Source organism: Hyla sarda, chromosome 2 (genome assembly GCF_029499605.1).
Source record: "Hyla sarda isolate aHylSar1 chromosome 2, aHylSar1.hap1, whole genome shotgun sequence".
In the NCBI taxonomy this organism is placed as follows: Eukaryota; Metazoa; Chordata; class Amphibia; order Anura; family Hylidae; genus Hyla; species Hyla sarda.
This window is the reverse complement of record NC_079190.1, coordinates 287261079-287287113: the sequence shown is the minus strand read 5'-3', so window position 1 is coordinate 287287113 and position 26035 is coordinate 287261079. Positions and strand designations below refer to the sequence as shown.

General features: G+C 42.2%; 1 protein-coding gene across 1 annotated transcript in view; it reads left to right on the top strand.

The window, feature by feature from the left end:
* Positions 1 to 1922: 1922 nt before the first annotated feature.
* PHACTR4 (phosphatase and actin regulator 4) overlaps positions 1923 to 26035 on the top strand; it is a 76277-nt gene continuing 52164 nt past the window's right edge. Inside the window, exons 1-2 of the mRNA XM_056557372.1 lie at positions 1923 to 2300; positions 24977 to 25045. Coding sequence (XP_056413347.1) covers positions 25030 to 25045 — 16 coding nt within the window. The 5' untranslated portion in view covers positions 1923 to 2300; positions 24977 to 25029. The remainder of the gene's footprint in view (positions 2301 to 24976; positions 25046 to 26035) is intronic.

Below are 26035 nucleotides of genomic sequence, written 5' to 3'. Positions count from 1 at the left end.
ATTACTAATTCAGGGGCTATGTAGCTTAAAGAGGTATTTCGGCCATAGACATAGAGATAAGATGTCTGATCGCGTGGGGGGGGGCCCGTCATGCCCCCTCCCAAAGACATGAATGGAGGTGGCGTGGTTCCATGAGGGGGCGTGGTGTGACATCACGAGGGGGCAGGCGTGTGGCGTCATGTCTCCAGTTCCGAAAACACAAAGGTTTCCGAGACTGGAGCAGCAGCCCGACATAGAATGCGGGTCCCAGTGGCGCCCACACGATTAGACATCCTATCCCCTATGCCTTTAAGTGTATGTTCACACAATCTGTCATTTTGAGTAATTGGAGACTTCAGGGAGAAGCGTGGTGATAGCAGCAGCAATTTATCAAAAAATGTATGTGTTTTTTGGGGATTACAAAGTGGGTTAATTTGTCGCAGGATTTAGCTCAGTGCCCTCAATTTGTCCCACATCTACACAAGATCAGACTTGTCTTACAAAACTGCCTGTGGACAGAGTTTGTAAAAAGTTGGTTGAAAAGCTGCAGAAGAGTCACAGAGGAGGCACCAAACAAACTACTGAATTAAAGTAAAACATGTGTCCCAGCACCATATTTATCACATGTCCTGCACCATTTAATCAATTTGGCGCACTTACACATTTTTCACCTGAACCATCCTTGATAAAGTGCCCTGTTGTCTGTACCCGGGCTATCAATCAGTAGATATGATTAGAGCTTGAATAGGCGTCATTACAGCCCGGCACATGGTGACTAATTCTGGATGCCAAACGCACTGATGACTACAACGTGGGACACTTTTAAAGCTCATTTTCTACAGTACAGCTGACAAGCAGTAGGACACACACACACACATATATATATATATATATATATATATATATATATACTCCCAACAGTATGGTCACTGGAGGTACCACAATTGGTTCACATAACCAATATCCACAAACAAAAAGAAACAATTATGTAAAATCATATACCTTTATTAAACATATATAAAAAAAAGACATACACTATAAAAATAGAAAGAACATTAAAATATGGGCACATTCAGTGACAAAAACAGGTGACTGGAGATGGTACAGGAGGTACAATACGACATGGAATACGGAGACAGAAACATGAATATGATACAATGGACTCTCAATAAAATGAAAAGGTATACATACGAGAGAAGAATTGGAATTTAAAGAGAAATAATCATAACATGAAAAGACATCCTGTATAAATCAAGCTGTAATGCAAAAGTGACAGCAGCCACCAAAAGACTATCCGCCATGCATGCTACCACCTACCAAGTCCAACCCCTTATTAGGTGGTACCATGCATGGCGGATAGTCTTTTGGTGGCTGCTGTCACTTTAGCATTACAGCTTGATTTATACAGGATGTCTTTTCATGTTATGATCATTTCTCTAATAAATTTCAGCTAATGTCTTTCAAAAACAACTCCACGTCTGTCTCCAGCAGTTACTTCCCTTTCCTCCTGTTGGCACCCTGGTCTTCCTTTAGGAGCGGTCATCACATGACTATGTCCTCGGCAGTCAGAGGCCATATTTTTGGCATTCCTGAATGGCGATGCCTGTGGCGGTCATGTGATCATTGCGCCATCACGGGGTGCTGACAGGAAAGGTATTGGAAAGATAAGTAACTATGGTTTATTTATTATTAAAACATTTGAGGTTTCCCCCCATACCTTGCTAGTAAGTTATATAAAATGGGGGAGATTTATCAAAATCTTTGCAAAGGAAGAGTGGTTCAGTTGCCCATAGCAACCTTCTTTTATTTTTAACAGGCCTCTTTGGAAATAAAATAAGCAATTTGATTGGTTGCTATGCGCAACTGCACCACTTTTCCTTTACACAGGTTTTGATAAATCTCCTCCTATGAGAGCAGACTTATGCAGCTACACATCACCCAATACGTGACACTGTTGTCCGGTTGCAGATAACCATCTTCAGATAGATTTATCAGGGATTATTACATTGAGGTGACTAAGTACAGTACTTTATAGATAACACCACCTCTGATGACTACATTCTGACTGTCTTCGCACGTGCAGCCGCTGCTACCAACCGACCGCAGCCACTAACGCCACACTCTCGTGACTAAAACTACAACTCCCGTGAGCCCGTGCGCGGAATTCATCCTCGGCTTCCGGTTTTGACTGCTCCGGACAGGTAGGACTTCCTGTGATGTCAGAGGGAGAGACAGTGAGAGCCCCAGGACACAGAGAAAGAAGCGAGTGGAAAGAGAGGGAGAGCCGGAGAGCAAAGAGCTGTCCCGGGAGCCGGTGTCAGGTGAGTGTGGCGGGGCCCGTTATCCGGTGGACTCCTGCTTGGTATCACTAGCTGTTGTGACCTCACTATATTCCGGAGCTACTCAGCCTTCCCGACACAACCGCCTGGTGACTGGCACCTCGCCAGTAACTTGCCATCACTTTGTAGGTGGTGTATAGAGGGCGTGTACAGTGCTTTATCTTCATCGCCTGTTCTGCTACTATATGTGACCTGAGGGACATAGAGCAGCACGTATAGTGCAAGGGCGGCAAAGGCAGGGGAGTCCTCCTTTATCCCTACAACTTCTCTCTGATAAAGGACCCCACCAGAATTTATCCCTACCTCCTCTCTGATGGTATAAAGAAGGACCCCACCAGAATTTATCCCTACCTCCTCTCTGATGGTATAAAGAAGGACCCCACCAGAATTTATCCCTACCTCCTCTCTGATGGTATAAAGAAGGACCCCACCTGAATTAATCCCTACCTCTTCTCTCTGATGGTATGGTATAAAGAAGGACCCCACCTGAATTAATCCCTACCTCCTCTCTGATGGTATGGTATAAAGAAGGACCCCACCTGAATTAATCCCTACCTCTTCTCTAATGGTATGATATAAAGAAGGACCCCACCTGAATTAATCCCTACCTCTTCTCTAATGGTATGATATAAAGAAGGACCCCACCTGAATTAATCCCTACCTCTTCTCTGATGGTATGGTATAAAGAAGGACCCCCACCTGAATTTATCCCTACTCCTTCTCTCTGATGGTATGGTATAAAGAAGGACCACACCTGAATTAATCCCTACCTCTTCTCTAATGGTATGATATAAAGAAGGACCCCACCTGAATTAATCCCTACCTCTTCTCTAATGGTATGATATAAAGAAGGACCCCACCTGAATTAATCCCTACCTCTTCTCTAATGGTATGATATAAAGAAGGACCCCCACCTGAATTTATCCCTACCTCTTCTCTGATGGTATGGTATAAAGAAGGACCCCACCTGAATTAATCCCTACTCCTTCTCTCTGATGGTATGGTATGGTATAAAGAAGGACCCCACCTGAATTAATCCCTTCCTCTTCTCTCTGATGGTATGATATAAAGAAGGACCCCACCTGAATGAATCCCTACCTCTTCTCTAATGGTATAAAGAAGGACCCCACCTGAATTAATCCCTTCCTCTTCTCTCTGATGGTATGGTATAAAGAAGGACCCCACCTGAATTAATCCCTTCCTCTTCTCTCTGATGGTATGGTATAAAGAAGGACCCTACCTGAATTAATCCCTACCCCTTCTCTCTGATGGTATGGTATAAAGAAGGACCCTACCTGAATTAATCCCTACCTCTTCTCTCTGATGGTATGATATAAAGAAGGACCCCACCTGAATTTATCCCTACCTCTTCTCTGATGGTATAAAGAAGGACCCCACCTGAATTAATCCCTACCTCTTCTCTGATGGTATGGTATAAAGAAGGACCCTAGCTGAATTAATCCCTACCTCTTCTCTGATGGTATGGTATAAAGAAGGACCCCACCTGAATTAATCCCTACCTCTTCTCTGATGGTATGGTATAAAGAAGGACCCCACCTGAATTAATCCCTACCCCTTCTCTCTGATGGTATGGTATAAAGAAGGACCCCACCTGAATTAATCCCTACCTCTTCTCTCTGATGGTATGGGATAAAGAAGGACCCCACCTGAAATAATCCCTACCTCTTCTCTCTGATGGTATAAAGAAGGACCCTACCTGAATTAATCCCTACCTCTTCTCTGATGGTATAAAGAAGGACCCTACCTGAATTAATCCCTACCTCTTCTCTGATGGTATGGTATAAAGAAGGACCCCCACCTGAATTAATCCCTACCTCTTCTCTCTGATGGTATGGTATAAAGAAGGACCCCACCTGAATTAATCCCTACCTCTTCTCTCTGATGGTATGGTATAAAGAAGGACCCCACCTGAATTAATCCCTACCTCCTCTCTGATAGTATGGTATAAAGAAGGACCCCACCTGAATTAATCCCTACCTCTTCTCTGATGGTATGGTATAAAGAAGGACCCCACCTGAATTAATCCCTACCTCTTCTCTCTGATGGTATGGTATAAAGAAGGACCCTACCTGAATTAATCCCTACCTCCTCGCTGATGGTATGGTATAAAGAAGGACCCCACCTGAATTAATCCTTACCACTTCTCTGATGGTATGATATAAAGAAGGACCCTACCTGAATTAATCCCTACCTCTTCTCTCTGATGGTATGGTATAAAGAAGGACCCCACCTGAATTAATCCCTACCTCTTCTCCCTGATAGTATAAAGAAGGACCCCACCTGAATTTATCCCTTCCTCTTCTCTCTGGTATGGTATGGTATAAAGAAGAACCCCACCATCAAAAAGAAGCCTATGGAAAATGGATAATTTTGAGTGAAGTCCTTCAGACCATCAAGAAGGCAGGACTAGGTATCATCCAGGGTGGTGAGTCCTTATTTATATGATACCATCATGTAAGCAAGGGCTATGGATGATTCAAGGCGGAGTTCTTCCTAAGGTTATACTTTCCAGGAAATGAGACCTGGGACTTTCAGAAGTTCCTTTTTAGATTGCACCCAAAGTAAAATATTGTCACTAGGGGGGAGATTTATCAAAACCTGTGCAGAGGAAAACTTGCCCAGTTGCCCATAGCAACCAATCAGCTTGCTGCTTTCATTTTTATGAAGGCCTGTGAAAAATGAAAGAAGCAATCTGATTGGTTGCCATGGGCAACTGCGCCACTCTTCTTCTGCACAGTTTTTGATAAATCTCCCCCTAGGTGTTTTTAGGTAGTCACTTCTTAAATGATGCCATCAAGGAGCCAAGAGCTCCCTCTTGCTGCCTGCACATGTTATGTAGTTCTGCATACTACGTCTGTGGGCCACGAGTGATCCCCTGTAGGTAGGCTGATCACTAGAATTCCTGCTGTCAGACGCTGTCACTTTAAATGGGCATTTTTCCAGTGGTGTTGCTATAGGTAAATTGGGTACCCCATATTTATTACACTTACAATATCTAAAAGCTTCATGAAAAAAGCAGAACTATTCCGTAACATCTGAATCAAGGTTACAGATGGGAGATTGACCACAGGCTTTACAGTAATGCTCCTTGACCTAAGCTGTTAAGGCTGCACTTTATTTTTTACAGTGTGTAGATCTACGTGATGGATTATGTGGGTAATGGAAAGTCTTAATGCAAAAGAACGTAGTATATCATTAGTATTTACACCGGTGAACTTTCTAATACTTTGACATCCCTTGAGGGGAAATTGGAGTCTTTACTGAATCCATTAAATCTTCACTTATTGAGTAGAATGTCTTTTTACACTAAAAGTATGTTCACACACAGTAAAGAATATGGCCATATCGCCATACAAAAAACCTGACTTTCTTTTTTGCCATAAAGAAAATACAGCGGAAGCATGGGATGTAAGGCCAGGGTCCTATGCTGCAGCTGCCCCATGCACCAAGCTATACTCTTATGTAGGAAACAGACATTACACAATGTAGCCTGAAATTCAGCAGTGTTATTGCCAGAACCATAAGGCCATTAACCGCCACGTGTGGCCGTAAGCTCCTCTGTATGTGGCAACTGCAGGGTTAGAACCTGGCCAGATATGTCAGTATCTATCCAATAAGAGCAATGCCAATCTAAGGCGAGTCGTATGAGTGGCTTACAGATCTGTATCAGATGCAAAACTAAAGTCCTGTGGGCATCGGAGCAAATTGTGGACCTGGGACCCCCCCCAAATCTGGACAGCACTAATATGGCATATAACTATATATGTTTATCATAGTTTACCATACACAGTACTGTCTACCTAAATATCATAGTCATACAGTTTCTAAATAACACTGTATATATTACCATTTTACTGTAATTGACCAAATCCAGTATACCAAGGCCATAAATACCAATAATACCATTATACAAGGGACAATAATACTACCATTACATCACATAGGAACTATATTTTTATCACTATAGCTTTGGATACAGTATTGATTAAAATCCATATATACAACCAATATTTCCTCTCATATGCTGACCATTAGAGATGAGCGAACTTACAGTAAATTCAATTCGTCATGAACTTCTCGGCTTGGCAGTTGATGACTTTTCCTGCATAGATGAGTTCAGCTTTCAGGTGCTCCCGTGGGCTGGAAAAGGTGGATACAGTCCTAGGAGACACTTTCCTAATACTGTATCCACCTTTTCCAGCCCACCGGAGCACCTGAAGGCTGAACTAATTTACGCAGGATAAGTCATCAACTGGCAAGCCGAGAAGTTTGTGAGGAATCGAATTTACTGTAAGTTCGCTCATCTCTACTGACCATATAAAGGTGTATACCAGCTTTAGAAAGGCCCTGCAGACCATATGTCATCATGTACAGTTATGTGTAGTAACTCACAGTTAACGTATTTTCTCTGTTCAGTGGCGCAGTCCAAATGTGGGTACATCTTAAAGACGCTGCGTTCGCTTGGGGATAAGGAACTTGCATCCCTGATCCCCGGTTGGGATCACCTCCCTCTGAGTCAATTTGCAGTTGCACCTGCACCCTCTGCGACCACAATAGTTAAACTCCTGGAACACATTTTGGCCTAATATAACTGTTAACGCACAAGCTCCTGATTTTTTTTTTTTTTATACCTTAAATACTTAAATAAATTAAAAAACATACATAATATAAAATAATTAAAAAATGTCTGTTTATTTTGCTTAATGGATCAGAAAGGTAGCTTAGACAAATTTGGGTATGTGAAAGATTAGTCTTATTAGTAGGAAGGTTTATGCGGTTGTGTTTGTATTATTAAAATAATATATATTATATAAATTTTTTTTTTTCAAGCAGATCTTTAAGCGTTCTTAAACATTTGAACTAACTTTTCTCATTTAACACAGACATGTCAAAAGTTAAGATCAATCAGGGTCTCAGTGCTTAGAACCCCTCTGATCATAGATATAGACTAGTGAAGCACGCTGCACTACTCTTTACAAGTACCTGGCTTGGCAAGCTGTCTGTCTGAATACAGGGAGGGGATGGGCTTTATTATAGCCTATGGAGTCCATCTTCTCTAAAGGGGTACTCCGGTGGAAAACTTTTATTTATTTATTTTTTTAAATCAACTGGTGCCAGAAAGTTTTGTAAATTACTTCTATTAAAAATCTTAATCCTTCCAGTACATATTAGCTGCTAAATACCACAGAGGAAATTATTTTCTTTTTGGAACAAAGACCTCTCTACTGACATCACAAGCACAGTGCTCTCTGCTGACATCTGTCCATTTTAGGAACTGTCCAGAGCAGCATATGTTTGCTATGGGGATTTTCTCCTACTCTGGACAGTTCCTAAAATGCACAGAGATGTCAGCAGAGAGCACTGTGTTCCAAAAAGAAAATAATTTCTTCTGTAGTATTCAGCAGCTAATAAGACCTAGAAGGATTAAGTTTTTTTTTAAATAGAAGTAATTTAAGAATCTGTTTAACTTTCTGGCACCAGTTGATTTAAAAAAAACGTTTTCCACCGGAGTACCCCTTTAATCAGTTAGACTTCCCTTTGAAGCACACCTCAACATGCTTCACCTGGCTCTAACTAATCTTAGGGCATCATGGCGCTGAGACCCAAACCAATCTTAAAGGGGCACTTTGGTGGAAAAAAAAATTTTTTTCAGATCAACTTGTGCTAGTAAGTTAAACAGATTAGTAAATTACTTCTATTACAAAACTCTTAATTCTTCCAGTACTTATCAGCTGATGTATGCTCCAGACTATGTTGAGTTCTTTCTTGTTGTTCTTTTCAGTCTGACCACAGTGCTCTCTGCTGACACCTTTGTCCATGTCAGGAACTGTCCAGAGCAGGAGCAAATCCCCATAGCAAACCTCTCCTGCTCTCGACAGTTCCTGACATGGACAGAGGTGTCAGCAGAGAGCACTGTGGTTAGACTGAAAGAACTTCAAAACTTCCTGTGTAGTATACAGCAACTGATAAGTACTGGAAGGATTGAGATTTTTTAATAGAAGTAATTTACAAATCTGTTAACTTTCTATCACCAGTTGATAAAAAAAAAAAAAAGTTTTCCAGCAGAGTTTCTGCGAAGCAAAGTTGGTAAAATCAGATGTGTACTACATACCTATATAAAGCTGTGCAAATGTGCTAAAGCCTCTGGAGAACTTTAAAAAGCATTTGTTATAATTCTTGCTTTGTACATATTATGGTGCAAAAGGGTCTGTTTGGTGCAAAAAGAAAAATATACGGACTGGCCCCTGAACCTAGCCTTACCCAACCATATATGAACCTTATTTTAATACAAAAAAGGCCTGAATGAGGCCTTATTGTTTATAGGAAGAATGCTTTCTGTCAGATTTGGGAGGGGATCTCACATTTAATGAAGATATTGGACTCAATTTTCACTTCAATGGGAAGGAAAATACGCAGTGCCCTACCCTTAAACTGAGTTAAACAATGTTCACTTACAAGTCTGTAGTAATTTGTCCATATATATATATATATATATATATATATATATATATATATATATATATATATATATAGTAACCCCTCGACCTACGATGGCCCCGACATACGCTAATTTCAACATGCGATGGCCTCTCAGAGGCCATCGCATGTTGAAGGCAGCATCAACATACAATGCTTTTTTATGTCGGGGCCATCACATAAACGGCTATCCGGCAGCGTTGACTGCTTCAGCTGCCACCGGATCGCCGTTTACGGTGCCCCGTGAGCTCCGGTGATGTCTCTTACCTGTCCTCGGGGCTCCGGCGCGTCCTCTTCGGGATCCTCTGCATTGTCGGTGCTCTCCATCGACATCATCAAGTCGCTGCACACGCCGTCCCGTCATCCAATAGGAGCGGTGTGCATAGCGACGTAATGGCGGCGACGGAGAGCGCGGATGCCGGGGAAGCAGAGGCCTTGCCGGAGCGTCGGGGACGCGGCAACAGCGATGGACGGAGACATCCCGGGCAGCGGTGACGAGCGGTGACGGTCCGGAGCGGCGGGGTCAGGTGAGTACAACTTCCTCTAACAGTGGTCTACAACCTGCGGACCTCCAGATGTTGCAAAACTACAACACCCAGCATGCCCGGACAGCCAACGGCTGTCCGGGCATGCTGGGTGTTGTAGTTTTGCAACATCTGGAGGTCTGCAGGTTGTAGACCACTGTCCTATACTTTACATTGCACGGATCCCTCAACATGCGATGGTTTCAACAAACGATGGTCCATTTGGAACGGATTACCATCGTATGTTGAGGGACCAAAGTACTGCATTTCTGAGTATAGCAATTTTTCTGGCTCATAGGCTTCTCTAGAGTACTTGGAAAAATACTTGTTACAAATGTATTTAAAGGGTACTCACGGCCCTAATACATCTTTTCCCCTATCCAAAGGATAGATGATAAGATGTCTGGTCGCTGGGGACCCCCGCAATCTGTCATTGCTCTCCGCAGCGCTGGAGGCTCCAAGTGCTAGTAGACCTTCTGTACACTTGAAAAATCTTGGGGGCACTAGGACAGCTCGGCAATGTATTTCCTTGTGGATTCCGCAGAAATAGTCTATTCTTTCTGTAGACGCTGGGATCAGAATTTCCTTGGCAGGAACATCTGACGCGGAAACTTTGCCATGTGTACAGTGCAGCAGAATTCCATTGAAATCGATGGGACTATGCTGCAGCGGAATGTCCGTGTGGAATTTTTACCCTACACATTGATAGGGTTGTGAAAACCTCATCCACTTGTATTGTTCTGTAAATTGTTGTGGAATTCATTGCTGAATCTGCTCCACCAATGGGTAATGCAGTCCAGTCTGTAAATATACATGTGTAATAGTTTCCATGAAATCTTTAGATTATAACCCTGTTATTTATCATTCTTCTTCCATTCACTCTTCATATAGTTTAGCTGTACAGTCCATAGTCTTGGCTGAGTGCTGTTTCTGCCTGGGATTTGTAACTCATGTACTGTAAAAATGTAGTGTGCGCTTTCATGTTAATGTTTCGCCTAATGGGCAAGGTACAAATACCGGCATAGCTGCTCATATGAGAGGTATGTGTGCCTGGAGCAGTGTCTGTACTGTTGTGGACTCACAGTAACACACTGACTTATATACTTGTTTGCCTGCTTTTATTAATGTATATCTTAAAGGTTGTTACTTCAAAACGTTATCTGGGTGTATTCACAAAATCTTATAGTCTGTCACGCATTTAGTCTTACAGCAGTTTTTGCATTGTGCATTTTGGTTGCCAAACCACAGCACCTAGCTGTAAAATGTGGGCAATCTGCTTTGTCTCCGGCCGGGGGCACACACTGCCACTTTGCGGCACAGGGTTTGCATCACATATGTGCAACAGTTTACAGTACAACATGTACCAGAACATTTCTGCAGAAGAATAAGAACATGCTGTGGATTTAGCACCTTTAATATGTAAGGGTTAAATCTGTGGTCGAGCAGTCTGTGCATAGCACATATGGACCTTACTAAGCAATCGGCGCAGTATAACTATATGCACAGTCTTAAAGGGGTACTCCGGGGAAAACCTTTTTTCTTTTAAATCAACTGGTGCCAGAATGTTAAACAGATTTGTAAATTACTTCTATTAAAAAATCTTAATCCTTCCTGTACTTATTAGCTGCTGAATACTACAGAGGAAATTCTTTTCTTTTTGGAATGCTCTCTGATGACATCACGAGCACAGTGCTCTTTGCTGACGTCATTATAATAATAACGCTTTATTTATTGTTGTCCTTAGTGGGATTTGAACCCAAGGCCCCAGCACTGCAAGGCAGCAGTGCTAACCACTGAGCCACCATGCTACCCTTAGCATACATCTGCTATGCATGGTTGCTAAAATGGACAGAGATGTCAGTAGAGAGCACTGTGCTTGTGATGTCATCAGTGTTCCAAAAAGAAAGGAGTTTCCTCTGTAGCATTCAGCAGCTAATAAGTACTGGAAGGATTAAGATTTTTTAATAGAAGTAATTTACAAATCTGTTTAACTTTCTGGCACCAGTTGATTAAAAAGAAAAAAGGTTTTCACCGGAGTATCCCTTTAATGTTAGGTTGCTAAAAATGTCTGGTTACACAACATGCAGAACATGGCTTTTTATGAGAGCTTCTGTTTGTATGCATAGAAGTGCATGAGTGTACAGGCTTTGTAAAGTAAGAGCACAGCACTATGTATAGGCATAAGTGTATGTGCGGAGCTGTTGCATGGGGCTGTAAACAGTAGGTAAACATTAACTGCCAATGTGTGCCAGGATTGAGCAACTCAGTGATTCATTTCTTGTAGGTATGCTCGCCATTATTGTCCTCCCTTATACATGTCTGCTTGCCAGAATCATTTTATATCATTTTTGTTAGGGTTAAACCTATCACACGCAGTTTTTCTTCCCTATAATTTGATAATGTAGATGCAGCCTCCCTAGGTAGTTTAGTTGAAAACATTTCATGAAAATTCTTGCCTGCTCTGAGTATAGTGAAGACTGTTCCTAGTCCCACTCACAGCGCCATGTTTTGTAGGGTGACCGCTGTACCATATTCTTCTAGGTAGAATTCATGGGAACTTTGGGGACCACATGTGACACAGACAGGTGTAGGCCATGTTTCCACACAGTATTTTGGGCCATGTTTTTGAACTGTTAAAGGAGTACTCGGGTGGTCAACATGTTTTTCCGTTTTTGAATTACCCTATTTGTTTTTTTTCATTTCTATTCTTGTTGTTTAGGCGACCCTTTTTTCCGTTCTTTGTTGTCTTTTTATCCCCCACTTTGTTTTTCTATCTTTGCTTCTATTTCCTGTTTCTTGCTGGGCTGAAAACTACAAATCCCAGCATGCCACATGCCTTGCTGGTTTGGGGCAGCTCCTTTTTTTAAAATTTTTTTTTTTTCTATCCCGCCCTTTACCCATCCTACTATTTTCCCAGGTCAGCCCCCTTATACACAGCACACTAATATAAATCAGCCTTGGTTGTGATACACTGTCATACACACACAAAAGGGACTACAACTCCCAGCATGTGTCATTCAGGAGTCTTCAGTCTGTGGTATAACACCAGCATGCTGCCTCTGTAGTCTCCTGGGGGTTGTAGTTCACCACACCTCTATAGGGCATACACCAGTGTTTCCCAACCAGGGTACCTCCAGCTGTTGCAAAACTACTACTCCCAGCATGCCCAAAGTCTGTCTAGGCATTCTGGGAGTTGTAGTTTTGCAACAGCTGGAGGCACACTGGTTTGTAAACACTAGCATACACACACACATATAACAAGGACTACAACTCCCAGCATGTCATTCAGGAGTCTTTCCCTTCACACACAGAAATCATCCCCAGTCCGATAACACTTATCGGAAATCCTCCCCTTCAGATAACACTTATCTTCTCTGTCTTCTTTCAGTGCAGACCTACGTCCTCTCTCTCCCCTGCTCTGGCTTCTTTCTCTCATGCACACCTGCGTCCTCCAGGAGGGGGAAATGAGGGGGCGTGGTTTCTTTCTCTCATGCACACCTGCGTCCTCCAGGAGGGGGAGATGAGGGGGCGTGGCTTCTTTCTATCATGCACACCTGCGTCCTCCAGGAGGGCGAGATGAGGGGGCGTGGCTTCTTTCTCTCATGCACGCCTGCGTCCTCCAGGAGGGGGAAATGAGGGGGCGTGGCTTTTCTCTCATGTACACCTGCATCCTCCAGGAGGGGGAGATGAGGGGGCGTGGCTTATTTATCTCATGCAGTTCTGAAAGAACAGAGAAAAAAAAGCTATGGGTGCTTTCACACCACGTTTTGTACTTACGGTTCCCGATTACGGCTGGGAGGAGGGGAGGGGGGCTTAATCACGGCGCCTGCACTCAGCCGTATTCGGGAACCATATTTAATGCATGTATATGAGCCGACTGGAGTAAACCGCAGCCTCCGGTCGGCTGCGTTTTTGGCCGTATGCGGTTTCCCGACCGTAGGCAAAAACGCGGTTGACCACGTTTTTGCCTGCATTAAATGCGGTTCCCGAATACGGCTGAGTGCAGGCGCCGCGATTAAGCCCCGCCCACTCCTCCTAGCCGTATTCGGGAACCGTAAGTACAAAACGTGGTGTGAAAGCACCCTATTACATCTTGTCCACAGCCTAATCATAACATGTGGACAACAGTAAGAGATCCAACACAGAACTACAATACATGTCAATTGCAAAAAACATGAACATTAAAAGAAGATGCAATATAGCCAAAAATCTTAACCACCGGAGTACCCCTTTAACCCCTTAAGGACGCAGGACGTAAATGTACGTCCTGGTGCGGTGGTACTTAACGCACCAGGACGTACATTTACGTCCTAAGCATAACCGCGGGCATCGGAGCAATGCCCGTGTCATGCGCGGCTGATCGCAGCCAGGGACCCGCCGGCAATGGCCGACGCCCGCGATCTCGCGGGCGTCCGCCATTAACCCCTCAGGTGCCAGGATCAATACAGATCCCGGCATCTGCGGCAGTGCGCGATTTGAATGAATGATCGGATCTCCCGCAGCGCTGCTGCGGGGATCCGATCATTCATAACGCCGCACGGAGGTCCCCTCTCCTTCCTCCGTACGGCTCCCGGCGTCTCCTGCTCTGGTCTGTGATCGAGCAGACCAGAGCAGAAGATGACCGATAATACTGATCTGTTCTATGTCCTATACATAGAACAGATCAGTATTAGCAATCATGGTATTGCTATGAATAGTTCCCTATGGGGACTATTCAAGTGTAAAAAAAAAAGTGAAAAATCCCCTCCCCCAATAAAAAAGTAAAACGTCCGTTTTTTTTTCCTATTTTACCCCCAAAAAGCGTAAAAAATTAATTTTATAGACATATTTGGTATCGCCGCGTGCGTAAATGTCCGAACTATTAAAATAAAATGTTAATGATCCCGTACGGTGAACGGCGTGAACGAAAAAAAAAAATTTTATTTTATTTTTATAAAAAAAAAAATTATTAAAAATTTTTTAAACGTTTTTTATATGCAAATGTGGTATAAAAAAAAAGTACAGATCATGGCGCAAAAAATGAGCCCCCATACCGCCACTTATACGGAAAAATAAAAAAGTTATAGGTCATCAAAATAAAGGGATTATAAACGTACTAATTTGGTTAAAAAGTTTGTGATTTTTTTTTAAGCGCAACAATAATATAAAAGTATATAATAATGGGTATCATTTTAATCGTATTGACCCTCAGAATAAAGAACACACGTCATTTTTACCATAAATTGTACGGCGTGAAAACGAAACCTTCCAAAATTAGCAAAATTGCGTTTTTCGTTTTAATTTCCCCACAAAAATAGTGTTTTTTGGTTGCGCCATACATTTTATAATATAATGAGTTATGTCATTACAAAGGACAACTGGTCGCGCAAAAAACAAGCCCTCATACTAGTCTGTGGATGAAAATATAAAAGAGTTATGATATTTAGAAGGCGAGGAGGAAAAAATGAAAACGTAAAAATTAAATTGTCTGAGTCCTTAAGGCCAAAATGGGCTGAGTCCTTAAGGGGTTAATTGGCTGTGTCATGGCAAAATTAGGCAATTCAGAGCAGGAACAGTTTATTAGGCTCCTTGAGGATTGTTTCCAGGTGTAGGTGGTTGCACACAAGCCTGAGATCACCATGCACAATACTGAGCAATAGCTGGAATAGTGTAACATATGCCCAGACATGAGAGTAGTGGACACGTTTCTCAGGGTTTCCTCTGGTAGCCTAATCGACAAATCTTGGTTTGGCAGATGTCAAGGAGAATGTGCCTGAATGTGCAGTGGAGACTATAACATTTAGTTTTGTGTTTTTTTGTGTTATAGCAATTTAGGAAATATATCGTCCTCTATGAGCACAACAGTGCTTTTGTGCGCAAGGTAAAGTTTATTAGGAAAACGGGGAGCTTCATCAAAACCTGTGCAGAGGAAGAGTTTACCAGTTGCCTATAGCAACCAATCAGATCGCTTCCTTCATTTTTAAAAAGGCCTCTGGAAAATGAAAGAAGCGATCTGATTGGTTGCTTTAGGCAACTGGTCATTTTATCCTCTGGACAGGTTTTGATTAATCCTCACCCATAATCCTGTGCTGTGTATGGATCAAGCAAGTGCCTGCTTCTGTGGTGCTCGCTCAGTAGTATACAGGACAAAATCAATTCAGTGGGATAGAAGATGCAAGTGACACTCACCATCCATGCTTCAGGCTGTTTATTTACTCATGAGTGTGAAACATTTGTTGCTCTTCTTTGCACTGATTGTACAGTCTTTGTAAATAGGCTGAAGCATGGCTGGTGAATTACACTTGCATCTTTTTATTTGACTGAATAATGGATTTAGTCTTTTGAGTAATGCCGTGTTTACACAACCTTTATAGAGTCTTGACATCAAGCTTTTTAAACCCTATGGAATGCTAAGGGCTTGTTTACCCTGCTGTTGGGCTCCATTCCATTCAAGGTTCACTAAATGCCTAACAAGGAAGCCGAACAGGTTCTTTTTACTTTGGACACCCTTTGGACACTACCGGATCCCAACGGATCCGATTAACCTGAATGGGGTCTGTGTAGTGTCCTGAATTTTACAGGAGTTTAGCAAAGCGGAAAAAAAGGACATGGAGTATTTTATTTGTCTGATCAACTTCTGTCCTTTTAACCCCTTAACGACCACGGACGTAAATGTACGTCCTGGTTTGGCGGTACTTCGTGCACCAGGACGTACATTTACATCCTGTGTATGATCACCGAGCATCGGATTGGTGCTGGCGTCATATACGGCATGTACCGGCTGCTATCAGGCCGACATCTGCGATTGTGCGGATGTCCGCCATTAACCCCCTCAGATGCCGTGATCAGTAAAGATCACGGCATCTGCCGCAATACGCTGTTGAAAAAAAATTAAAAAAGTGAAAAATCCCCTTCCCCAATAAAAATGAAAATTGTCCGTTTTCCCATTTTACCCCCAAAAAGCGTTAAAACCTTTATTTATTTTTTTTTAAAACCTATTTGGTAAATGTCTGAACTATCAAAATATAATGTCAATGATCCCGTACGGTGAACGGCGTAAATGTAAACAATAAAAAAAAAAAAAAGGCCAAAAATGCTGCCTTTTTTTGGTCACATTTTATTCCCCCAAAAATTTATAAATTATATAAAAGTTTTATATATGCAAATTTGGTATCGAAAAAAGGTCCGATGATGGTGCAAAAAATGAGCCCTCATACTGCCCTATATACAGAAAAATTAAAGTTATAGGTGGTAAAAATAGGGCGATTTTAGATTACTGACTTTGTACAAAAAGTTTTAGATTTTTTTTTTTAAGTGGTACAAAAATATAAAAGTATCTAGCAATGGGTATCATTTTAATCTTATTGACCCACAAAATAAAGAACACATGTCATTTTTACCGTAAAGTGTACAGTGTGAAAACGTAACCCTCCAAAATGTACAAAATTGTGGTTTTCATTTATGGTAAAATGAGAGGTATAATTGGTCACGCAAAAAACAAGCACTTATATGGGTCTGTAGATGGAAATATAAAAGAGTTATGGATTTTAGAAGGCCAGGAGGAAAAAACGAAAACGTAAAAATAAAATGGGCTTGGTCCTTAAGGGGTTAATGGAAACTCCCTATAGTGGAGCCCATTGGCAGTGTGCAGCCACCTTTTTTGTGGTGTTCACTGAAAAATATAGCTGTAGTCTATAATGCGTCTTGACTTTTTTAAACATAGAAATCATTATTTTTAGTAGGACTAATAATGGTGCTATTTTTGCACAACTCCTTTAACAAGTCAACTCTTAAAGGAAATGTGTCACCAGTGTCACCTACACTAACCTGTTGGTACAGACAGGTACTGCCGGTGACACTGATGATGACAATGGTACTTACCTTGTCCCGTTCTGTGCAGTAGTTCTTCAGTAATCTTCTCCGGTATGTTCAGCTCCGGACCCAGCCTGGAGCATGGGCGAAGCTTAGTGATGTAAACGCTGCTTTTCTCTAGCAGTGGTGATGTCACTAAGCTCCGCCCATGCTCCAGGTTGGGCCCAGAGCTGAAGATACCGGCGAGGATTACCGAAGAACGACTCCACGGAACAGGACAAGGTAAGTACCGTTGTCATCAGTGTCACCTGTACTACCTGTCTGTACTGACAGTTTAGTGCAGGTGACACTGATGATAGATTTCCTTTAAAATGGTCAGCTGAGACGCAAACATGATTTAAATTTTTTTTTGCCCATATTTACACTGGTTTGGTTTACTGAAAATAGGTTTTATTAGGATAATCCTGCAAAATGAGATCAGATCGTTTCTCTGCAGGGACTCCCATCTGTCTATGCATTGCATGCGATCTGTCCATCAAAGCGTCTGTTCTGATGTGCACACCAACAGTGTCCAGTCCTGCAAAGACAATACCTGACACCACACCTACATTAGAAAACCTTCTTCTTGGTGGATTTACAGTCCAAGATTACACTATAAGGGTATGTTCACACTACGGAATTCCCGCAGAATTCCGAGGTGTGAATTTAACATTAGTGTGAATTGGTCTCCGCAAGACCCGTTCACACTGCGGAATTTCAGCGGTGGACAATTCCGCTGCTGAAATTGTTCCGTGCAAAGAAAGAACATGTTCATTCTTTGCGCGGAAGTCCACGAGTACTGAATAGCCGTCTGTGGTGATGGTGCAGTGCCGCGCGGTCTTACAGCCGCCGTCAACTGCCAGGCTGAATCTCCACTCGCGGAATTCTTTGAGCGGAGATTTCGTTCACACTCTGTAGTTTGAACATACCCTTAAAACCTTTCAGAATCTTATTCCAGAGTTCGCTTTACACAGTGAGAACAGTATTTGTGTAGTGAATTGGTTCAGACAGGAACATTTTTTAAACTACTTGGTGAGTTCAACATAATCTAATCCAGAAATTGACAACTGGAGTAGGTTTCTCAGTCTGGTGCCTGAGATGCGCCAAATTTATTTAGAGGTTGTGTATGCTATTACATCTGGCACATCTTACACCAGTAGACTTCATAAGACAAACATATCCATCTTAATAAATTCCTCCCATAATTCTGTGACCAGTCACAGTTTTAAGGGTTTGCTTTGATGGCTGTTATGTTGACAAAGTCCATGATAGAGCAAGGACAACACGACTTTGCAGGGTTGTGGAATAAAAAAAAAAAAACTACTTGTCCATGGGACTAAAATGGAGCAGAATCTACTTGTCCCTCATCAAAATCCACTTGTCCTGGTACAAAATAATTGTAACCCAAATAGTATGTAAATAAGGTATTTTATCAATAAAAACTTGATAGGCAGACCAGTATGTCACCCCATTAGGTGGATAGGGTCCCTGATAAGTAAGTCCGCCCCATTAATGGAATACTGCAGTGCAATAACCTATCCTGACTGCTGGGAAACCCCTTCCCCCCCCCCGATCTTTTGTAAGGGGCCCGGCAGGAATGGGGGCTTGTCCACATGACGCAGCGACCGACACGCCCGCCCCCCAAATGTATCCCATAGATACATGGAGGGGGCATTTCAGCAGCTGTGTCATGCAGGGACGGAACATTCCCTTCATGCCGTCTGCTGGGGCCTCATACAAGAGATGGGGGGGGGGGGGGGGGGTTGTCCCAGTGGTCAGACCCCCACGATCTATAACTTATGGGGATAAGTTATTTTGCACTACACTATTCCTTTAAGTAGGTAGTCCCCCTTCAGGTAGGTATGTCCCTTTATCAGGTAGGGATCATGTAGGGTCCCCTGGGCCATTGTTTCCCCCCCCCCCCCCCCCAATGCACCCTGTGTCATTATATCCCCCCCACCCTCTGATGCCCTCTACTGTTGTTACTGGACCGCATCCTTTGCCCGGACGAAGGGGCGCGCGATGAGTGACGTAATCGCACGCACCTACGCCGGGACGCATCCTGCGCGGCTCGCTATAGGCTGCAGCGCACAGCTGCATTCTATAGGAGTTTATTTACAGGGCAAAACCCATTGCCCTGTTATATGTGAATTCTTTAGGCATTTAGCCCTGCTTGCCCGAAGTAGGGCTAAATGCCTGACTAATTCACCTGCCCAACGCCCGGCACTGCATGTCCCGGGCGTCGGGCGATACAATTTCCACATCCCTGCTTTGACCTTATTCACATCACATTTTAAATGGGCAATGACAGATTAAAAAACTTTGATATGTTGTAAAGCATGCAAAACCAACGCTTTAAGGCTACATCAGTGGTATACATTGGAATTCTAGCAAAGCTAGAATGAAGTATAATCTGACATCTCAATAAATGTTAATGGTTCAGACGTAGTCAATGGTTTAATCTTTCATGAACGTATGTTTGTTTGTCTCTACTACACTTTCAGGTCCTCCAACAAAAAAAAAAGTATAAGTTCCTTATTAGAACCAAATGTAGTCAAAGTATGTTGGATGACCTCTTCACCGCTTTCCCAATGTATACTACCATTGTGGCCCTAAAGTGTGACATTAATGTGGCCTTGCTTAGTCTCATAGGTTGCTCTACACTGTCCAGTTTCTTATATTTTAGTGAGTATTTTCCGATGTGTTGGGAACGTAGTCTACTGCACTCTAGCTTCTATTGCTTACATTTCATCTGCAAAAAGAACGCACATTTACATCATGTTAGTCAAGAGTTAATTTTATTTGTCTGTTTTTTTTTTTATTTTTTTTTTTTTATTTAGCAAGACCAGTAGGCCTGGTTCACACCTAGCATTGTGGTATGGACTACAGGAGAGAGAGCATTGTATCTCACACAAGATTTCTGTTCTGCAGACTAAGAATAGATTGGAATGATCAGGATGGCATTTATTCAGGCCCAGACTTGCATACACATTTCGTTTGAAGAATATTTTGCCTGAATTCCTTAAACAGATAGTCTTTTTTTTCCCCATCCTAAATTTGTGTTCACACGGACCACATTCTGTATCTGTATTATGCCAAACCCAGGAGTGTATTGAAGTGTAAATACTTATGTTTGGCCGGGTTCACATTATAATTTTACCATCTGAATTGAGATCATGATTTTTCATCTGCAATTCGTACAAAACTGTTTATCAAGTCATATCCATTGACTTAAATTGTGTAATTGTATCCAACACATGCATCTGAGAGGAATCGTGGTTGACTGCATATTCTGTCCCAGATTCAAAATCATATCATAATTGTGTTTGAGTTCTACATAATGAAGCTCTATGTAAATCGTATGAGATCATGTGGATGTGTGATTTTAAATGTTCCATTTGGATTTCGAGCAACATGGTTGACATCTGATCAGATTTTTTTTTTTTTTTTTTTTTTTATTCAAATTGCATGAAAAAGCATAACTTTTTGACATATGATTTTTGGAAACTATATTTGAACCCCAAATACAATTTTGGTGTATGATTTCATGGAATCAGCAAATTTTACTATCCATTAATCCGACAATTTTTCCTGATGTGAACCCAGATCCTTCTGTTTGTCTTGTGATTTTGAAGCTGTCAGAGAATCTGGGATGAGAGCTCTGCTCCTCGCCACACCTGGCTTTTTGCATCATGGGGAGGGAATATTGATAATGCAGGGGAGCTGGGTGAGCCGGCTCCCCGCCATTCTGGAGCGCAATGACAACTAGCTTGTTACAGGCAGAACTCTTCTTACATCCATTCACCAACACTATAACCCATTAAATAGTCTATATTTAGTGCATGTGCAATAGCTGTCAGATTCTGCTTAAGAATATAGATACAAAATACTGATCCTAATACACTGTTCAAACTCGGGCTGCACGTTTGGGGAAAATGTCATATTGTGATTATGGAGGTAAATATTGCGTTTAGAGCTGAAGCAACTAATCGATAAGAAGAATGGTTGACAACTATGTTGGTCAGTCAAGTTGGTCAGTCAATTTTCAAAGTTCCCATATAGATATATAGATCAAGTGTGCAGGGCCCCATCCTCACTACACAGGCTGCTGAAGGGTGCGTAGGATGAACAATCAGGAAATGTGCTGCCTTTCCTCTTTTCCCACAGGTAAGAAACTGTAAGGGGATTAAAGATTAGGGAGGGAGTTAATGAGGGATCTGTACCTAACTCACAAATTATATTCTTCTCCACTATGGTTATTTTTTTTTATCAGATTAGTTGAAAAAATTATCATCTAACAGAATATGAAAATAATTGTCAGTTGCAGCTCTAATTGCGATATCATAAATAAATTGTGAAATCATGTTAAATCCCCCCATTTTATGTCTATTTTTCCATTTCATATCTCCATCATACACTGCTCAAAAAAACTAAAGGGAACACTAAGATAAAATATCTTAGAATCTGAATTAACTAATCGTATGAAATAATTTTGTCTTTACATAGTTGAATTTGCTGACAACAAAATCACACACAAATTATCAATGGAAACCAAATTTATCAACCGATGAAGGTCTGGATATGGAGTCACACTCAAAACTAAAATGGAAAACCACACTACAGGCTGATCCAACTTGTCCTTAAAACAAGTCAAAATGAGGCTCAGTAGTGTGTGTGGCCTCCACGTGCCCGTATGACCTCCCTACAACGCCTGGGCATGCTCCTGATGAGGTGGCAGATGGTCTCCTGAGGGATGTCCTCCCATATCTGTACTTAAGCATCCGCCAACTCCTGGACAGTCTGTGGTGCAACGTGGTGACATGATGTCCCAGATGTGCTTAATCGGATTCACTGCTGGGGAATGGGCAGGCCAACCCATAGCATCAATGCCTTCCTCTTGCAGCAACTGTTGACACACTCCAATCACATGAGGTCTAGCATTGTCTTGCATTAGGAGGATCCCAGGGCCAACCGCACCAGCATATGGTCTCAAAGGGGGGTCTGAGGATCTCATCTCTGTACCTAATGGCAGTCAGGCTACCTCTGGCAAGCACATGGAGGGCTGTGCGGCCCCTCCCAAAGAAATGCCACCCCACACCATTACTGACCCACCTCCAAACCGGTCATGCTGGAGGATGTTGCAGGCAACAGAACGTTCCCAACAGCGTCTCCAGACTCTGTCACATGTGCTCAATGTGAACCTGCTTTCATCTGTGAAGAGCACAGGGCGCCAGTGGTGAATTTGCCAGTCTTGGTGTTCTCTGGCAAATGCCAAACATCCTGCACAACCCCCACCTGTGGACATCGGGCCCTCACACCACCCTCATGGAGTCTGTTACTGACCGTTTGAGTGGACACATGCACATTTGGGGCCTGCTGGAGGTCACTTTGCAGGGCTCTGGCAGTGCTCCTCCTTGCACAAAGGCGGAGGTAGCGGTCCTGCTGCTGGGTTGTTGCCCTCCTACACCCTCCTGCACATCTCCTGATGTACTGGCCTGTCTCCTGGTGGCACCTACATGCTCTGGACACTACCCTGACAGACACAGCAAACCTTCTTGCCACAGCTCACATTGATTGATGTGCCATCCTGGAAGAGCTGCACTACCTGAGCCACTTGTGTGGATTGGAAACTCAGTCTCATGCTACCACTAGAGTGAAAGCACTGCCAGCATTCAAAAGGGACAAAAACATCAGCCAGGAAGCATAGGAACTGAGAAGTGGTCTGTGGTCACCACCTGCAGAACCACTTCTTAATGGGGGTGTCTTGCTAATTGCCTATAATTTCTACCTGCTGTCTGTTCCATTTGCACAACAGCATGTGAAATTAATTGTCAATCAGTGTTGCTTTCTGAGTGGATAGCGTGATTGACTTGGAGTTACATTGGCCCTCATTTACTATTGCAAACCCGACATGTTTTGTGGGGTTTTGCGCTAGAATCTGTCGCATTGCACCAGAAATTCTGTCTGCGCCAGATTTTGCACCAGAATTAAAAAAACCAAAAACGAATAACTCCATTTTGCGAAGAAAACCCGGAAAAGGGGCGTGGCTGCTGGGAAAAGGGGCGTGGCTGCTGGGAAAAGGGGCATGTTCCCAACATTTTCACAAAAACCCAACATATTTACTAAGGTTTCCACATAAAATGTTGTGGATTTGAGCTGAGGAAAACCAGACAGATCAGAGCATGTGTAAAAAAAAAAAATAAATAAATAATAAGTGTAGGGAAAGTGGAAAATGTAGGGAAACCTTAGTAAATACCGTGGAAAATAAATTGTAGGGAATTAAACAACACAATGGCCCTCATTTACTAAGAGTGTAATGTAGGTTTCTTTGTGGGTTTTAAGTGTTCCCTTTATTTTGTTGAGCAATATATCATGTCTGTCTCCCCCATTTCATGTCTATCCCCCTTAATATGGTTCTGGGGTAAAGGGAAAACATAAGATAAAGAAACCTGATACCTACCTAGCCCTCCTACCCTGTAGGTCTGCTGCAGATCCTGTACTCCTCCAAGCGATCCCAATGTCTTCTCTGTGCCTCCTTCTTTAGGGACAAGCAGCCGGTGACAGGACCTTACAATCTCTGGCCAAAACAGGACACCACTGGAGCAAGTGATTGGCTGTTCAGGAAGGACCATACAGCAAAATGCTCGTCTCTGAAGAAGGAAGCACAAAGAAGACATCAGGGCCTCAGAAGTGAAAAACTGGATCTGCGGCAGACCTATGGGAGAGTAGGGATACATAAACATCAGTTTTTGTTTCCACCAGTAACATTTTACACACTCACAGGTCGGATCTAGGGCCAGGCTGCCACCAATATTCAAATGCAAGGTAATAATTGCAGGATTTTCCAGTCATGTAATCGCTAATGGGTAATATCGCAATTCAGTTGCCACATCTGGCTAGAAGGCATCACATGCCAGCCATTCAGAAGGATACATGGCAGGTCAGTGCTGCAAGTGAAACATGTAGCTCGTGCAAAATAAAAATACACCAGTTGTGTTATCGGTTCTCCATAAAGCATGATGTTAGAGGGGAAGTGCAATGCTTTTTTATGTATTGGTATCACTGGTTACTCATAAGGTGCATGTTTCAAAATTTTGTGTTTTGGTGTATGTTCACATGTCATATACATTATGGATTTTCTACATGGATTAAATAAGAAATGAAAACCCCCTAAGAAATTGACCTCTGGTATAGATTCCTTTTGCAGACATGCTGAGAATTTTCCCTTGTGACTTCAGAGAAAAGTCATTCTTCATGTAGTATCTGCAATTACATTTTATTGTTACAGATTTTGCTGCAGAGATGTTGCAGATCTGCGTTTTTTACCACGTTGTAACATTTAGTTATGTTTTTAATTTACATATTACACATTTGAAAATGCACTACAAAATTCATTCTTTTTGGTGCGTTAGCTTCTGCAGATTTTATCCTGCAGAAATCCACATAATTTCTGTCCTCTTTACATGAACCCTAAGGCCATGTTCACACAGTTGAAAATGTCCGCCCGTAAAAAACACGGAAATCCGCGGTCTCATAGACTGCAAAGCTTTTCTAAGCGGAAACCGCAGAAAGACATATCTATTTTTTTTTCTGCGGATGCCGAAAACAGAATTTCTGCATCGGAAATTCCACCGTGTGCACAGAGCTGCAGAATCCCATTGAAATCAATAGGACACTGATCCATCGGAATTTCCAAGTGAAATAGTCCTCCGGAATTCAAATCAAATTCCAAATTTTGCTGGGTGAACTAATTGTATGTGTTAAGTGGCTTTTCATTGACTTTTTTTTTTTTTTTTTTTCCTTTAGAACCCCAACGGAGCAACTCTGCACAGATCCCCTGCCCCCCTCGCGCCCCTGTAATGGAAGACAGGAGCGGTAAGTTGAGGGTTGTATTGGGGTGCATATTTGAGAACTGTATTACAGACAACTTGCACAAGAAATAACTTCAATTGTACATTCATTCTACAGCACTTAATGGAAATATATTATTTAAATGTGACTCTCATTAAAACAAATTTTTGCTATTGCACTCTTTAGAAATATTTTTTTATTTATCATAATGTACTTTGTTAAAAAAAATGAAATTTTCTATGTTTTGTGTTTAAAAAAATCTGCCACTAGATGTCTCCCTACTTATCCAGAGCACATTTCCCCCCCCCCCCCCCCATCTCTTGCACAGACTTTGCACTCCTGCTGGCCTGGCAAAAATCCAAAATCGGGAAATGCAGTCTGGAGTGCTGAGTGGGGTGTGTGCAGCCTTATCCAATCATAGCTCATCTCATACTGAACTGCTCTGGGCTATGTTTAGCAGAGTGAGGGAGGAAGTTCTCCCCTGAATGGCTTCAGATGATGTCACACCTGCTGGGGAACGCCCCTCCTCAGTCTGTGAACTTGACTGAGCAGAAAATATTGAGCAATATCAAGGAAGAAAATGAAAAAATAATAAAAATAAAGGCAGGGGGAGGTTTATCATGATGTGGCAGAGAACTGGGAGGATTTTTGCACTTTCATTTTTTCTTCCTTACCTTTGAAAAAAAATCATAACTATCAATTTTGCACCTAAAAATCCATATTATGGCTTATTTTTTGCGCCACCAATTCTACTTTGTAATGACATTAGTAATTTTACCCAAAAATCTACGACTAAACGGAAAAATAAATTGTGCGACAAAATTGATGAAAAAACACAATTTTTGGGGGCTTCTGTTTCTACGTAGTACATTTTTCGGTAAAAAATTACACCTTTATCTTTATTCTATAGGTCCATAAGAATAAAAGGATACCCTACTTATATAGGATTGGTTTTGTCATACTTCTGGTAAAAATCATAACTTCATGCAGGAAAATTTATACGTTTAAAGTTGT